The sequence below is a fragment of the Ovis aries genome, chromosome 15 (assembly GCF_016772045.2).
Source record: "Ovis aries strain OAR_USU_Benz2616 breed Rambouillet chromosome 15, ARS-UI_Ramb_v3.0, whole genome shotgun sequence".
Classification (NCBI taxonomy): Eukaryota; Metazoa; Chordata; class Mammalia; order Artiodactyla; family Bovidae; genus Ovis; species Ovis aries.
In genome coordinates, this window is record NC_056068.1 from 79,570,671 (window position 1) to 79,586,149 (window position 15,479).

Genomic DNA, 15,479 nt, shown 5'->3' on the forward strand with positions numbered 1-15,479 from the left:
ACATGCTCAAAAATGCAGAGAGCAATGCTGAACTGCAGGGCTTAGGTGTAGATTTTCTGGTCACTGAGCACATCCAGGTGAACAAAGCCCCAAGGATGTAGCAAAGGACTTAACAGAGCTCATGGTCGCATCAACCCATACACAAGCTCTCCTTGCCACACTGAGAAGATCCTTACTGAAAAAGAATAGATGGTTCCTAAGAAGGCTGCACAGAAGGAAAAAATATCCCAGGAGAAACTGAAAAAAAAAAAAAAAAAAGCCAAAAGCTTATGGCCTGGGGAATAAATGCCACAAAAAATAAATGCAAATACTAGTTTTTTTAAAAAAGGAGAATGACTGGTCTTCTGTTTACTGGCCTGAGCCAGGCCCTGGAAGGAGGGGAAAGCACAGTCGGGTATCCCCCACCCCGACCCCTACTCCTCACTGCCAGTCCACAGAGCCCCCAGCTGGAAGAGTCTTAGATGCCACACAGGGCTAAAACCCTCTCCGCAGAGGGGAAAACGCAGGCTCAGAAGGGGTCTGAAACAGCTCTGGAGAGGAAGGGGAATAAACACAGAGACCTCCACGCGGCTGGGAAACAGAGGCGGGGCCGGGATGACCCTACTCGGGCAGGGGTTTCCCCGGCAGCCTGGCTCTACAAGGCACGCTTGCCAAGGACGCCAGGGAAAGGGCCAGGGCCGGGCGAGTGGCCGGGGCCGCGGCGCTCCTCAGTCGTGCACTCCCACCCGCCTCCCGCCAGAGGTCCGAGCGCTGTCTCCGCCCAGCACTGCCTGGGCCGGCCTAGCTAAGCCAACGTTGCACTGGAATTCAGGCCGGGATCCGAGCGGCAGAACCAGCTCCGAGACCCGGGTAGGAACCCGGCCCTGCCATTGGCTGGAGATTACTAACGACGGGGCGGGGGCGTGGCCGGATCCGACCCTGCCATTGGCTGGAGAATTACTAACAGCGGGGCGGGGTGGGGCGGGGCCAGAGTCGGGCCCTAGCATTGGCTGGAGATTACTAACGGCGGGGCGGGGGCGGGGCGTCCCCTGGGCCCCGGGCAGGGTTCGAGGTCAGGCCCCAACGGCAGGGGAGGGGAGGGTTTCGGGGCCCCGAGCCAAGCTGTACGGAATGGAAGAGGGGCTGCGGAGCGCGGCGGGGAGGAGGGGACCCGCTTCCTCAGGGAGTTGTGAAATGTCCTGGGCTGGAATTAAAGGCAGCTGCTGGGTGCGGTGAAATCCAGCCAGAACACCCAGTCTGGCGGTCAGGCGCTCTCCTCTAAGACAAACAGCCCGGGGCAGCCCAGTCTGCAGCCCCTCCCAGCACCACGGACGCTACCCATAAGCCTCCATCCCTTCTGCTCACACACACACACACACACACACACACACACACACACACTCAGAGTGACGTATGCCAAGCACCCCCATACGAGGCCGAGCCAGGCAAAAGGGCCCTCTGAAAGTCAAGCACCGTCAAGCGTCGGCAATTGCATGGTTCAGTCTAACACACCGACAAACACATTAACCTACCTCGGACCGCACGGTACATACACCACGCGGCAAACACACACCCTCAGTCTCAAGCTGCGGGCCCCTCTCACTTCCGCATCACGAGGTTTATTCTTTCCAGCATTCAGGACAGCATGCATCAGTTTACTTGCTTTTAGGGTTGTCTGTTCCCCAACCCCTGAACATAAAGTTCCAGAAAGGGGAAATTATCAATTCTGTCTGTGCCATGGCCCCAGTGCCTAGGATGGAGTTCGACAGATGTATGGGCTTGGGAAACACACATACACACACACCCAGAATCCACACTGACAGCCTCATCTACACACACAGCCTCACACCTACCTTTCTCTGATACACACACACACGTACGTGCCTTTGATCTGCGTCCCTCTCCACCTTCACCCTTGCTAGCCCCTACCACCCACCCCACTCCTGGGAGCCTTGCTGCCAAGTCAGGGCCTGTCATACTCACTGTGAGTGAAGAGAAGGTTAGGCAGATGCCACCGAAACCGTTCATGGACAGTGCCAGGAATATCAGCGGAGACAGAACTGGGAAGGGGAGAGAGACGGATGAGGGCCTCTGGGGAGCTGGGGGAGGCTAAAAGCAGGAGCTGGGGCGCCATCCACCTTCATCCCACCCATTTTCTTCCTGTGGGGGCACAAGACGCCAGACGTCTCACCTTTGGTGTCCCAAGAGGCCAGGGCCATGAGGGAGCAGGAAGCAGCGAAGCAGGCACTACGGAGAAGCAGGGAAAGGGGAGCGGTTGCTTCCCGCCCCCTGCAGCACCAGCCCACCCTCCAGCCCCCCGCAGCCCCTTCCAGCTCCCCCACAGCCCAACCACCTCACCTGCCCATCAGCCGCGTGGGCCGGGGGCCGAAGCGGTCCATGAGGACCCCCAGCGGCAGGGTGGTGGCGCTGAGCACAAAGGAGCCGATGGTGAAGCCCAGGTTGAGCATCTCTTCCTGCTGGTTGCAGCTGGGCCACCCGTGCGGCTCGTCCTGGGTGGTGTTGGTGGTGTTCTCAGCTGAGGAGGGGAGAGGAGAGGCAGCACGTGACTGCGAGAGCCATCCCAGGAGCGCGTGCTGGGCTCAGGGGTCCAGCCCTCCAGTGCCCGGGCCTCTGCTTGCCTGCTGACCGGGGGACTTTGGAATCATACCTACTGTGATGGGGAAGGGGCTCCATAAATGGCAGCGACAGCTATTGGGCTTTCCTGGTGGCTCAGTGGTAAAGAATCTGCCTGCCAATGAAGGAGACCTGGGTTTGATCTCTGTGTCAGGAAGATCCCCTGGAATAGGGACAGGCTACCCGCTCCAATATTCTTGCCTGGAGAATTCCATGGACAGAGGAGCCTGGTGGGCTACAGTCCACGCAGTCGCAAAGAGTCAGACGCGACTGAGTGGGCAGGCATGCGGTTTATCACCCGGGGGGTCATACATCCAACCTGAGGCCTCGACTAGCTCCAGCAGGATAATACACATCAAAGTATTTACTGCACTGAAATATTCACTCAGTGTCCAAGGTTAGGGGGTGGCAGATCCTCAACAGGAAGCCCCCATGAGTCTGGGACAGCTTCAGGGGGTGACGTGCGAATGATGTAACAAGAATTCCCTTGACACTTAGAGGATCCTTTCCCCATAAGTGCACTGATAAAATGATAGCTCGCGTTTTTAGATTAATTAGCTTGGCTGTGCTGGGTCTTAGTTGTGGCATGCTGGCTCCAGTTCCCTGACTGGGGACTGAACCTGGGCCCCCTGCAGTAGGAGCATAGAGTCTTAGCCACTGGACCTCCGGGAAAATCCTCCAAGAGCTAATATTTGTGAGCATTTAACCATGCTCTAGGCATATTCTCAACGGTCACTGTATTAACTCAGGACAGTCCCAGCAGTTAGCTAAGAAAGTTATCTCCACTCTCCAGATGAGGAAACCAAGATACAGAATTTGGAGCATGGCACTGCCCTACAGGACAGTGGCATCCCCCAGGTAAGATGCCACCCGGGAGCTGTGACAGATGAGTGAGAAAGGCTGATGGGGAGGGAAAGAAGGGGTTTTCACTTCATTCAACGCTCAGTGAACCATGAGGCTGGGACTCTCCCCTCCATCCTCTTTTCACTTAGGCATCGTGGCCAAGGGCAAAGTCAGGGTGCGCCTGGAGGGCAGACAGACCAGTGTCTGAATTCCCACCCCAACCCCCACTGGCTGTGCAACCTTGGGCAAGTTACCTTCCTCTCTCTGAGGCGCGGGCCCCTTGCCTGAAACAGGGAGTGAAGAACGGCTAACCAAGCCTCCTTAGGAGATTCAGTTGGAGAAGGGGCGCAAAGAGCCCCGAGAAGATGCTCCCGGAACCGCTGATGAAGGGGTCAGTGGTGGCCCACGATCTGGGAGCCTCTCCTCCATGTGCTGGAGACCCCACAGTGAATGAGACAGCTCTCAGCTCTCACGGGGTCTGTACTAGACAACAGTCAAGAGGTCGCTGACATACAGAAAGTCCCCGACAAATGAACCTCAAGTTGCAAACGTGCGTTCCATAAATCTCAGGCACGAATGACCTTGCAGCTCGCCCTCTGTCTCCTACTGCTGATGACCCTTCAGCTCCACCGTCTCCCGCCGTTTCTCCCTCCTCCAGTCGGTAGCTTTTCTTGCCTGTTCCCTCGATGCCAGCCCCTGTGTGCCAGCTGTTGTTCCGTAGTACTGCACTTTTCAAGCGCTGTGCTGTGCTAAGTCACTTCCAGCCGTGTTCAGCTCTTTGCAACCCTATGGACTGTGGCCCACCAGGGTTTTCCAGACAAGACTACTGGAGTGGATTGCCATGCCCTCCTCCAGGGGATCTTCCCGACCCAGAGATCGAACCCACGTCTCTCATGCCTCCTGCACGGGCAGACAGGTTCTTTACCACTGGTGCCACCTGTACTGCAAACATTCAAAATGTTTTCTATTTTGTGTTTGTTTTTTATGTATTATTTGTGTGACAAGTATTACAAACCTATTACACACAGTACTTCATAGCCGACTGTGTTGGTTGGGTACCTAGGCTAAGTTTTTGGACCTACTAACAAAGAGACTTAAGAACATGCTCTCTTAATACATGCTCTACTTAATAGACTTAAGACCTACTTAATAGACTTAACAGACTTTAGAACATGCTCTCAGAACTCGGTGGTATGTAGGGGGTTACTGCAAAGAGCAACAGGTGCTGCTGCTGCTAAGTTGCTTCAGTCGTGTCTGACTCTGTACGACCCCACAGACTGTAGCCCCCCAGGCTCCTCCATTCATGGGCTTCTCCCGGCAAGCGCACTGGAGCGGGTGGCCGTTCCCTTCCCCGGGGATCTTCTCGACCCCGGGGCTGAGCCTGCCTCTCCCACCTCGCTACGTCTCCTGCATCCGCAGGCAGCTTGTCACCATTAGCACCACCTGGGAAGCCCCTCTGGGTTCGGGCCAGCCCCGGAATTTAGTGATCGTCATTGTCACTGTCTACTCCTCCGCTGGGCTGCTCTGCACCTGCCCCTTCCGCCTCCACACACCTCAGTGACATCTACTACACTACAAGCAGTGTGATCGGACTGCAGGTAAAACAGGAAGAAACGCAACGATAATTTAGACCAGAGGCTGCAAAGAGGTGGCCAGCAGGGAACCCTACAGGTATCGTGCTTGGCTTGCAAATTTTAATTGGGTGCCATTTACTTTTAGCTGCAACCGGACCTTGGTGACGACATGTGGGATCTAGCTCTCTGACCAGTCATTGAACCTGACGCCCCTGCATTGAAGGTGCGGCGGCGTCTGAGCCACTGGACAACTAGGGAAGTCCCCGGGTGCCAGTTTAAAATCAGAAGCTATCATCTAAAAATCCCAAAGTCTGGCTTTTCTTTATCATGTCAGAAGATCTGGCCACTGCTGGAGGTGAGTGGCGGCCACTCCTTCTCGTCAGGGCCTGCCCTCTCTAAGTCACCTCTCTGCTAGCTCTCCACCATTCACCATCCTGTAGCTGCCCTGATTGGCCTAATTATTATTATGGTTTTCATTGAAGTATACTTGACACATAATATATCAGTTTCACGTGCACAACACAGTAATTTGACATTTACATACACTGCAGAACGATCGTGACAATGTCTAGTTACCATCCGCCACCGTACAAAGCTAATGTACTATTAGTAGCTGTATTCCCCGGCTGGATATTAACACCCAACTGTCATTAACTGCCAGGCCTCTGGGTCTGCAGCCCCTGAATTAGACACGGGCCTCCTAAGTCTTTCACAATCAAATGATACTTTCTCTCACTAGCTCTCAGCTAATCAACGTTGTGCCAGGCTTTTCCATATAGTATATCATTTAATCTTCATAACCCTAAGAAGTGAGTGCGGTGACCCTCACAGATAGATGGTGAAGCTCTGAGAAACAAAGCAAGTCACACAGCTTCTTACAGGCAGGCCAAGTTCCAGCTCAAGACCTTCTCCAAAGTCAGCACTTCCTGGTTGCTCCACTGGGCTGCTCTCTCCAGAACAGAGCAACTTAGTAAGTTTCCAAAGCCAACGCTTGTGCTGGCAAGGACATGTGTTCTTCCGTGGGCGGAGAATTCTAGCCCAGTGGATAGCAAATAACTGAAGGTCCATTAATGCATTCACTTCTCTGGTTTCAGTCGGTCCGCCTCTTGTGAGTTTGACTCACAGGAGCTAGCTCCTGGATGGATAAAGCCAGACCTTTCTTTTTATAATGTACTTTTTATGGCAGTATAATTGAGTTAGTTTCTGCTGTATAACAAAGTGAATCAGCTATACATATACATATATCCACGCTTTAGTTTTAGTCTTTTTCCATATAGGTCATTACAGAGCATTGAGTTGAGTTCCCTGCTCCTTGTTAGTTATCTATTTTATATATAATATTGTGTATAAATCGATTCCAATCTCCAATTTACCCCCTGCCAACCCTTTCACCCTGGTAATGGTGAGTTTGTTTTCTACATATACGACTCTATTTCTGTTTTGTAAATGAGTTTGTTTATACCACTGTTTTAGATTAAGCCAGACTTCTGAACCAAGAGGGGAGCCAGCCCAGGATGCAAGGACCTCTTAGACCTCTGTCTGTGTCGGTTACAACAGGAGAGGTCTCTGAAATCTAATTTCCCCCATTCTATAGACAAGTGAAGCATGAGGTGCGGTGAAAGAAACGCACGCAGGAAGTTAATGCTCGAGTCGGGCTCTGAAGTCAGAGGAAACTGTTTCCCAAGTGTGGTATGCCCGGCATGTGTGCGCTCAAGCTGGGTTTACAGGCGCCGCGGGCTCTTGAGCCGCAGGGGGCTGGGGCCTCAACCTGTCCTCTGCGAGGACACCTGCCTGCAATTGAGTCAGCCCGACCTGCTCGGGGTCCCTCCATATCTGCGTTTCTGCAGCTGCAGATTCAACCCATCAGGAAGTGTGCAACCTTGTATGATTTACTACTGAAAACAATCCTGAACGGTTCAAACCTGTGCTGTTCAAGGGTTAACTGTACCTGACTCACAGTTGTTAGTTATTTGAAAGTGTATCTTTTTTATAGTTATTAGTTATTTAAAAGTATATTAAACAGATACATGTACATACGTATACATATGTAAACACATATCCCTTCATGGGTCACAGCCTCGTCCTGGGAAAGGGGCTTGTGTAACTCAGTACAGCTACGAGCCATGCCATGCAGGGCCACCCAAGACAGACGGGCAACCTGATGCCAAGAGTCGACTCATCAGAAAAGACCCTGATGCTGGGAAAGACTGAGGGCGGGAGGAGAAGGGGGCGACAGAGATGAGACGGTTGGATGGCATCACCGACTCGATGGACATGAGTTTGAGCAAGCTCCAGGAGACAGCGCAGGACAGACCTGGCAGTCTACCAGGTCACAAAGAGTCAGACACGACTTGGTGACTGCACAACAGCAAAGAGACACATATGTACCATGTGCAGCTGTGAGTAGCGTCAAGCCCAAGGTTCCAAGAGCATCACACTCTAAACTGAGGCTTTTTTAGGGGGCTTCCTTGGTGGTCCAGTGGTGACAGCTCTGCTCTTCCAGCGCAGGGCGTGTGGGTTCCATCCCTGGTTGGGGAACTAGGATCCCACATGCAGCGTGGCCAAAAGTAAGCGAATAAAATGAGGCCTTTTAGTATTACGTACAGCTGATTCACTTCGCTGTACATCGGAAACTAACACAACCTTGTTACGCAACTATATATACTCCAACAAAAAGATAATTTAACAAAGGAAAAGAAAATGAGGCTTTTAAAACTTTGTTTTTCTTTGTTTTCATGAGGCTTTTTAAGTGGACTGATGTAAAAGGAAATAGGAAGTAAATAATGGTACCTATGGCACACAGAAATGTAGAATCAGGCCGGTGAACTGCACATGAGCGGTCTGGGAAACACTGGGGAAGGGGATGGTTGCTTCTGGCTCCACTAGCTGTGCGGCTGAAACCCTGAGGCTCTGTTATCCCATCTGTGAAATGGGTTCAGCGGTTGCAGCTGTAGGAGAGGATGGCTGTACGGACTGCTGTGCGCACACACAATACTCACAGAAAGATCCCATTCTCTTTGTCTCCCGGGTCTGTGAGCCCTTCCTCACCGTCACCCCTCCCCCCAGCCCCAAGATTCGCCATCCTGCAGCTGACACAGCCACAGTCCCAAACACCCACAGGTCTGGGCTCTGGCTGGCTGTCTTATCTGTACCAGGACTCCCACAGGAGGACTCTTGGGCTAAAGGCCACGGGAAAAGGTTCTGGGGTCTGAGCTGAGGCTGAACACTCACTCTGCTCCTTGTTTGTTCGCTGTGTGACCTGAGGCAAGTTACTTACCATCTCTGAGCTTCAGCTTTCTCCTCTTTGTTTTTAACATTTATTTTGTGCTTGTGTGCTCAGTCAAGTCCGACTCTTTGCAACCCCGTGGACTATATATAGCCCTCCAGGCTCCATTTCATCTGGCCGTGCCAGGTCTTAGCTGTGGCATAAGAGGTATTTAGCGGCAGCATTAGTTGCAGTATTTGAGATCTAGTTCCCCAGCCAGGGGTTGAACCCAGACTCCCTGCTTTGGAAGCACGGAGTCTGAGCCGCTGGACCACCAGAGAAGTTCCAGCTTGCTCTACTACAAACGCAGAGCTGTCGTGAGGGCCTCACAACATCGTGCGAGCTCTAAAGATCTCACCAGCAAACAGTCAGTGCTTGGTGAGCGCTGGCTGCTGTTCATATTGTGGCATTTATGCAGCAAACGCAGTTGTGCGGCATCAACTGAGTCGCCTCTGCCTACCTTCTGAGTAACAGAGTCCCCTTCAGCTGCGATGCCCCTACGGTGGGTGAGCCATCCACCAAAGCTGAGAAGAAAGAAAGGGGTGGTCGGGGCACCCCAAAGCCAATGCTAATAAGTGCCTTGATAATGAACTCAACATCTGTTAAACGGCATCACTGGTCCTCACGTCATTTCCCTGAAGCAAGAGGGATAAGGGTTGTCCACTCCACTGTACAGACTTAGGCGTAGAGATCCAGAGAGGCTACGGAACTCGCCTAGGGTCACACAGAAAATGCTGGGAGAGCAGGGCGCAGAACAAAATAAGGAAGCGCACCTGGCGTCTGAAATTTGTATGCTGGCTCTCATTTCACTTTCCCAGCAGCCTCGAGAGGTAGGGACTGGCGGTCCTACTTTATACACAGGGTAATGCAGATATTAGTGGGCTCCCCGGGCGGCTCAGTGGTAAAGAATCTGCCTGCAATGCAGGAGTCGTGGATTCGATCCCTGGGTCGGGAAGATCCCCTGGAGAAGGAAACGGCAACCCACTCCAGGATTCTTCCCTGGGAAATCCCACGGACAGAGGAGCCTGGTGGGCTACGGTCCATGGGGTCAAAAAAGAGGGGGACGTGACGCAGCGATTCAACAACAACAACATTAAGAAAGGTGAGCGACTGGCCGCAGTCAGCCAAGCAGCGCAGAGCAGCACGGCAGCCACGCTGTCTCCTCCCACTCACAGTGGGGACCCAGAGTCCCGGCCCGAGTCTGTGTTCTTGGGACCCTGTCGAGGGAAGCTTCAGGAAGCAGAAAGCAGGTGCGCTGGGCAGAGCGGCAGGTGTGGCAGCCCCCAGGAGCCAGCCGTCTGGAGGCTGAAGTCCTCTGCGTGAAAGAGAGCCCTGCTGCGCCCGCTTATCAGAGTGCTCATAAAGTTCTAAAACAAGGAGGGCTCACTCTGGCGACCGCTGGTGACCCCAAGGAACCAGGCTGCAACACACGCTCACGTCTGGGCAACCGGGAACACCGGATGGCGACCGGACACCGCCCACAAAAGTAAGTTCAACTGGCTTAGAACTCTAAATGCATCAGCTAAAACTGTAAACCTCTTAGAAGAAAGCACAGATGGGAATCTTTGTGATCTTAGATGAGGCAATGGTTTCTTAAACATGACACCAAAGCACAGATGTCAAAAGAAAAGATAGCTTGGACTTCACCAGTATTAAAACCTTTCATGCTCCAGACCAAATTTATGGTTACCATAAACCAGATTTCAGGTTACCAAAGGGGAATGGGGGAGCGAGGAGAGGGAGAGATTAAGAGTGTGGGATTAGCAGCTACAAACTGTTATCTACAAAACAGATAAACAACAAGGACCTACCGCATAGCACAGGGAACTATATATTGAATATCCTGTAATAAGCCATCATGGAAAAAATATGAAAAATAATTATATATATGCATGTGTATGTATTAACAGATAAAGCTGCATCACTTTGCTGTACACCAGAAAAGAACAAAGCACTGTAAATCAGCTCTACTTCAGTTAGACAAAAAAAAGTTCTGTGCTCCGAAGAACACTATAAAGAACGTGAAGACAGGGCTTCTCTGGTGAGTCAGGGGTAAAGAATCTGCCTGCCAACGCAGAAGACACGCGTTCGATCCCTGGGCATGGAAGATCCCACCTGCGAGGAGCCCGAGGCCGGTGTGCGCGGTGACTATGGAGACCGTGCTCCAAAGCCCAGGAGCCCACACACCCCAGAGCCAGTGCCCTGCAACATCCCTAGGGAAGCTCCTATATCTGGTAAGGGCCTTGTACCTAGAATACAAGGAACTCTTATAACTCAGGAATAAATATAACCCACTTCAAAAATGGGGAGCGGACCTAAATGGATGTCTCCAAGAAAAGATACATTAGTGGCCGAGAAGTACATGAGAAAGATGCTCAAGCGTCATCAGCCGCTGCTGCTGCTAAATCGCTTCAGTCGAGTCCGACTCTGTGTGACCCCATAGATGGCAGCCCACCAGGCTCCCCCGTCCCTGGGATATTCCAGGCAAGAGCACTGGAGTGGGGTGCCACTGCCTTCTCCGTAGCCGCTAGGGAAATGCACATCAAAACCACAGAAAGATAGCAACGTCCACAATAAACCAGGTGAGAAATAACAAACATTGTCTGGGATATGGAGCAGCTGGAACTCGTGCACTGCCAATAGGAACGGAAAACGGCAAGCAGCCTGCAGTTCCCCAAGTGTCAGAGTTACCCTATGGCCCAGCAACTCCACACGGAAGGAAAGCACATGTCCACCCAGGACTTACGCATGAGTGTCCACAGGCGCATCGCCATAACAGGCCCAAATGGAAACAATCCGATGTCTAGCAACTGTGGTAGGGAGAAATAAAACGTGGTGGCAAAGGACTTGGAAGAGAACCACGTCTTGATACCTTTGCCAACACGAAAGAACCTTGAAAACATCATGCTAACAGGAGCTAAAAAGCCTCCTGATGAAAGTGAAAGAGGAGAGTGAAAACGTTGGCCTAAAGCTCAACATTCAGAAAACAAAGATCATGGCATCTGGTCCCATCACTTCATGGGAAATGGATGGGGAAACAGTGGGAACAGTGTCAGACTTTATTTTGGGGGGGCTCCAAATCACTGCAGATGGTGACTGCAGCCATGAAATTAAAAGATGCTTACTCCTTGGAAGGAAAGTTATGACCAACCTAGATAGCAAATTTAAAAGCAGAGACATTACCTTGTCAACAAAGCTCCGTCTAGTCAAGGCTATGGTTTTCCAGTAGTCATGTATGGATGTGAGAGTTGGACTGTGAAGAAAGCTGAGCGCTGAAGAATTGATGCTTTTGAAGTGTGGTGTTGGAGAAGAATCTTGAGAGTCCCTTGGACTGCAAGGAGATCCAACCAGTCCATTCTGAAGGAGATCAGTCCTGGGATTTCTTTGGAAGGAATGATGCTAAAGCTGAAGCTCCAGTAGTTTGGCCACCTCATGTGAAGAGTTGACTCATTAGAAAAGATTCTGATGCTGGGAGGGATTGGGGGCAGGAGGAGAACGGGACGACCGAGGATGAGATGGCTGGATGGCATCACGGACTCGATGGACGCGAGTCTGAGTGAACTCCGGGAGATGGTGATGGACAGGGAGGCCTGGCGTGCTGCCATTCATGGGGTCACAAAGAGTCGGACACGACTGAGCGACTGAACTGGACTGAAATGAACCCTAACACAAGATCATCTGTTGTAAGATGCGATTTACACGCAACGTTCAGAATAAGCAAGTCTGTGTCTGTCATAGCAAACCTGTAACAGAACGGAGATGAGGGGTGCCTCGTACTGAGGGTGAAAGAAGAGGCAGGGAGGAGTGGGCACTGCTGTTGGGTCCAGGGTGACTTTAGGGGGCAAAGAAAATGTTCTAAAAGTGGTTGTGGTGATGCTGGAACAACTCTGAATAAATTAGAAACCATTAACGTGTATCCTTTTCCTTTCCTGGCCATGCTGGGTCCTCACGGCTGCACGCGGGCCTCCTCTGGCTGTGGTGGACAGGGACCTGCTCTGGCTGCGGTAGACAGGGGCCTCCTCTGGCTGCGGTGGACAGGGGCTGCTCTGGACGCGGTGGACAGGGGCTGCTCTGGCGGCCGTGCAGGCTTCTCTCTGCGGTGGCTTCTCTTCTGGGGAGCAGAGGCTCTAGAGTGTGCAGGCTTCAGCAGCTGCAGCCTGCGGGCTCATCTGCCCTACGGTATGCGGGATCTTCCTGGACCAAGGATGGAACCTATGTCCCCTGCATTGGTAGACGGATTCTTAACCACTGGACCACCCAGGAAGCCCCAACTTGTGTACTGTCACTGGGTGAATTGTAAGCTATGAGACTTCTATCTTAATCAACCTCTATCCATATTTTTGCTGGACAATGGGCAGCAAAAGGGAAGGAGTTTTGCAGGTGACAGAAATATTCTAAATATTAAATATGGTGATGGTTCCTGACGTGCGTAAATTTGTCCAACCTCATCAGAATGCTTGATATAAATTAATCTTCAATAAAGTTGATTAAAAAAAAAAAACAGGTGCAGAGGGCTGGAAGAAGCCACTGGACTGGCAGAGACAGGCATTAAGGCCAGGAGGCAGCAAAGGGCAGGTCTCCCCAGTATCCAGGGCAAACAGCTCAGCACAGACGTGGACTCCTGGTCTCCCCTGGCACAGGGATGCCCCGGCCCTCTGCCTGATTCTCCCAGCCACCCTAGGATGCCCAGCACGCCACCCCAAGCCAGCGCCTCCTGACCCAGCCTGCCCCTCCTAACCAGCTGCCAGCTTGAATCCCCACTTCCTCGGGCCCCCCATCAGGCTGTGCATGCCCACGCATCCTGCACCCAACCTGCTGCTTACGGATTAGTCGGGCAAGGGGTTGGAGCTGAGAGGGTGCAGAAATCAAGGGAGCCCCAGCTCCACCTCCACGAAGGCAACGGTTTTCTCTCACAGCCAAGGCAGGCTGCAGGGACCAGAGTCAGGAGTTGCGAGAAGCCAGGAAGGACACTCACACGGATCACGTACTGTTCCCTCTCACTGCATAGACACTGCCCTTCTTCCACTTTGCAGAGCAGGCGTCTAAAGCTCAATGGTTTAGCCTGTGTTCGTGCTCTCTACAGTCATGCCCGACTCTATGCGACCCCATGGACTGTGGCCCGCCAAGCTCCTCTGTCCTCGGGATTCTCCAGGCAAGAATACTGGAGTGGGTCGCCATGCCCTCCTCCAGGGGATCTTCCCAACCAGGTATCAAACCCTCGCCTCTTGTGTGTCCTGTATTGGCAGGCGGGCTCTTGACCACTAGTGCCACCCAGGAAGCGCTCAGCGCTTTAGAGACCTTGCCAATGTCAGCCAGCTCCTGGGATTCTAACCCAAGCTGGCCCTCTTCCAAAGCCAGTTCCTCAGCCAGGCGTTTGGAGGAAGAGGATAAGCAGGCCAGGGCCAAACTCCATCCACATCCCTCCAGCTCCTTGGGCTGAGCCTGTCAGCTCAGCGCCCTCCTTCCCAAAAAAGAAAGATCCCCGTGTCAGACGGGAGGAGAAACTCAACTCCCAGGCAGCAGGCGGGGCAACTCCTTGTCTCTGGGCACTTGAAGACAGCCAGGGTTCCCAAGATTGCTAGAATTGTCACTCCAGCCTTCAGGGCCCCTCATACAAAGCCCAGGGGACCAAAATGGGAAACAGAGATCCCCATGAGCTGGGGCCCTAGAGGAAACGAGGCTACTAACTTTGTATAAGAGGTGACTTGAGGCCTCCAAGGGCCTGGAAAAGGAGGCACACCAACCCCCCCACCACCTTGACCATCAAATCCAGCTTGAATACCCACCTTTGCCTCCTTCAGCCTGACAATAGCCCCAGCAAGAAAACCCTCACTCAGCTAGCAGCTGCAGCGCGCCTTGCCCTAGGCCTGAGATTGCCAAAGGCTCCCACCCAGAACCTGGCTGCCGGCAGGAAGCTTGGGTTTCAGTGCAAACGGAATTCGGTTAGTGGGTTCTTCTCTAGAGAAAGTTTGGAGGAGACGTGGGGGTGCCCAAGCCCCTGGGGGAGCTCGGTCTCCAGCCTCCTATGGCGCCCCCGCTCCCCCCCCCACCCCCTCCCCGTGTGCCGCCCCGCTGGTCCCTCCTCGGGGTACCTGAGCACACGCTGGAGTAGAAGCCCTCGTTCTTGAGCATGATCAGCAGGGAGCTCCAGCCCAGGAGCACGGCGGAGAAGAAGAGGTTCTCCAGCACCGCGGTGCACGCCATCCACCAGCGCCGCCGGTACGCCTGCTCCAGCGTGGGGGCCATCCCGGTGGCCAGCCTGCCGGGGCACAGGGGACTGAGCCAAGCACCCAGGGGACCCCGAGAAGCACTCTTTATCGTGGGGGTTCTAGAGATCCCCCTTGAGCCCGCCCGCTACGAGGGGACGCCCTTCACGGTGGCCCCCATCGCGTCCTGGGCTTCCCAGCGGGTCCCGCTGGGCTGGCTCTGGGCGCACGGGCAGCGCCGAAGCCTCTGGGGTTCCCCCCGCCCCCCGGGTCACTATCAGGGACCGGAAGGTCCTGTCTGCGCGCCACGGACTCCTGGCGCGCCTCCAGGCTTCTCCACCGAGGCCCAGGCACGCGGTGCCCGGCTCCGGGCGTCCAAACCCGCGCTTCCCGGAGTCCCCAGAGGTCAGCCAGGGGCAGGGCGCGCTCTGAAGCCGCCGCCGGCTGCCAGCCAGCCTCCAGCTCCAGGAAGGAACCCCCGAGGCGAGCAGGATGAGGAAGGGGAAGTCCGATGGCAGCCCCGGGACAACCCCCTGCCTCCCTCCGTCTTCCCGTGGCCCCGGGGAGACCACTCCTCTCCCCCGGGGCCGGGCTCCCGCGGGCCCTGCCCCTTCCCGCGCCGGGCGACCCAAGTGCCCGCGGGCTCTCGCCCCCGGCGGGCAGCTGCCACGTGGAAGGCGCCCCAGGCGGGCCCTCCGCGCCCCCCGCGCCCCCCGCTCACCCGAGGCGCCCGCCCGTCCTCTCCTGTCCGGGGAGGGGGCTCGGGTTCCCGCAGGAAGTCCGGCGGCCGCTGACTCAATAAGGGCCTGGGCGGCGGAGGGGCTGGCGGGCGGGCGTGTTTACCAGAGGCAGACAAGCCGCCCGCGCTCCCCCCGCCCTGCCCCCGCCCCAGCCTCGGGCACGGCCGCCGCCGCGGGAGGGGACAGCACGCGGGCGGCGCCGGGGCGGAGAGCGGCCGGGACTGGGGGAAGGAGAGCC

General features: G+C 54.3%; 1 protein-coding gene across 11 annotated transcripts in view; it reads right to left on the reverse strand.

Annotated features, from left to right (window-relative positions):
* SLC43A1 (solute carrier family 43 member 1) overlaps nt 1-15,479 on the reverse strand; it is a 29,810-nt gene that overhangs the window by 13,731 nt on the left and 600 nt on the right. For 4 of the 11 annotated variants that reach the window (XM_060399581.1, XM_042233557.1, XM_042233559.1 and 1 more), the window contains exons 1-6: nt 15,223-15,322; nt 14,388-14,554; nt 2,648-2,728; nt 2,338-2,515; nt 2,171-2,226; nt 1,963-2,039 (exon numbers count right to left, since the gene is read on the reverse strand). In XM_060399581.1, coding sequence (XP_060255564.1) covers nt 1,963-2,039; nt 2,171-2,226; nt 2,338-2,515; nt 2,648-2,728; nt 14,388-14,541 — 546 coding nt within the window. In that variant the 5' untranslated portion in view covers nt 14,542-14,554; nt 15,223-15,322. Of the gene's footprint in view, nt 1-1,962; nt 2,040-2,170; nt 2,227-2,337; nt 2,516-2,647; nt 2,729-11,478; nt 11,678-14,387; nt 14,557-15,222; nt 15,323-15,479 lie in introns of those variants that run through there. The other 7 variants (XM_027979781.2, XM_027979787.2, XM_027979783.2 and 4 more) reach the window with 5 other exon arrangements.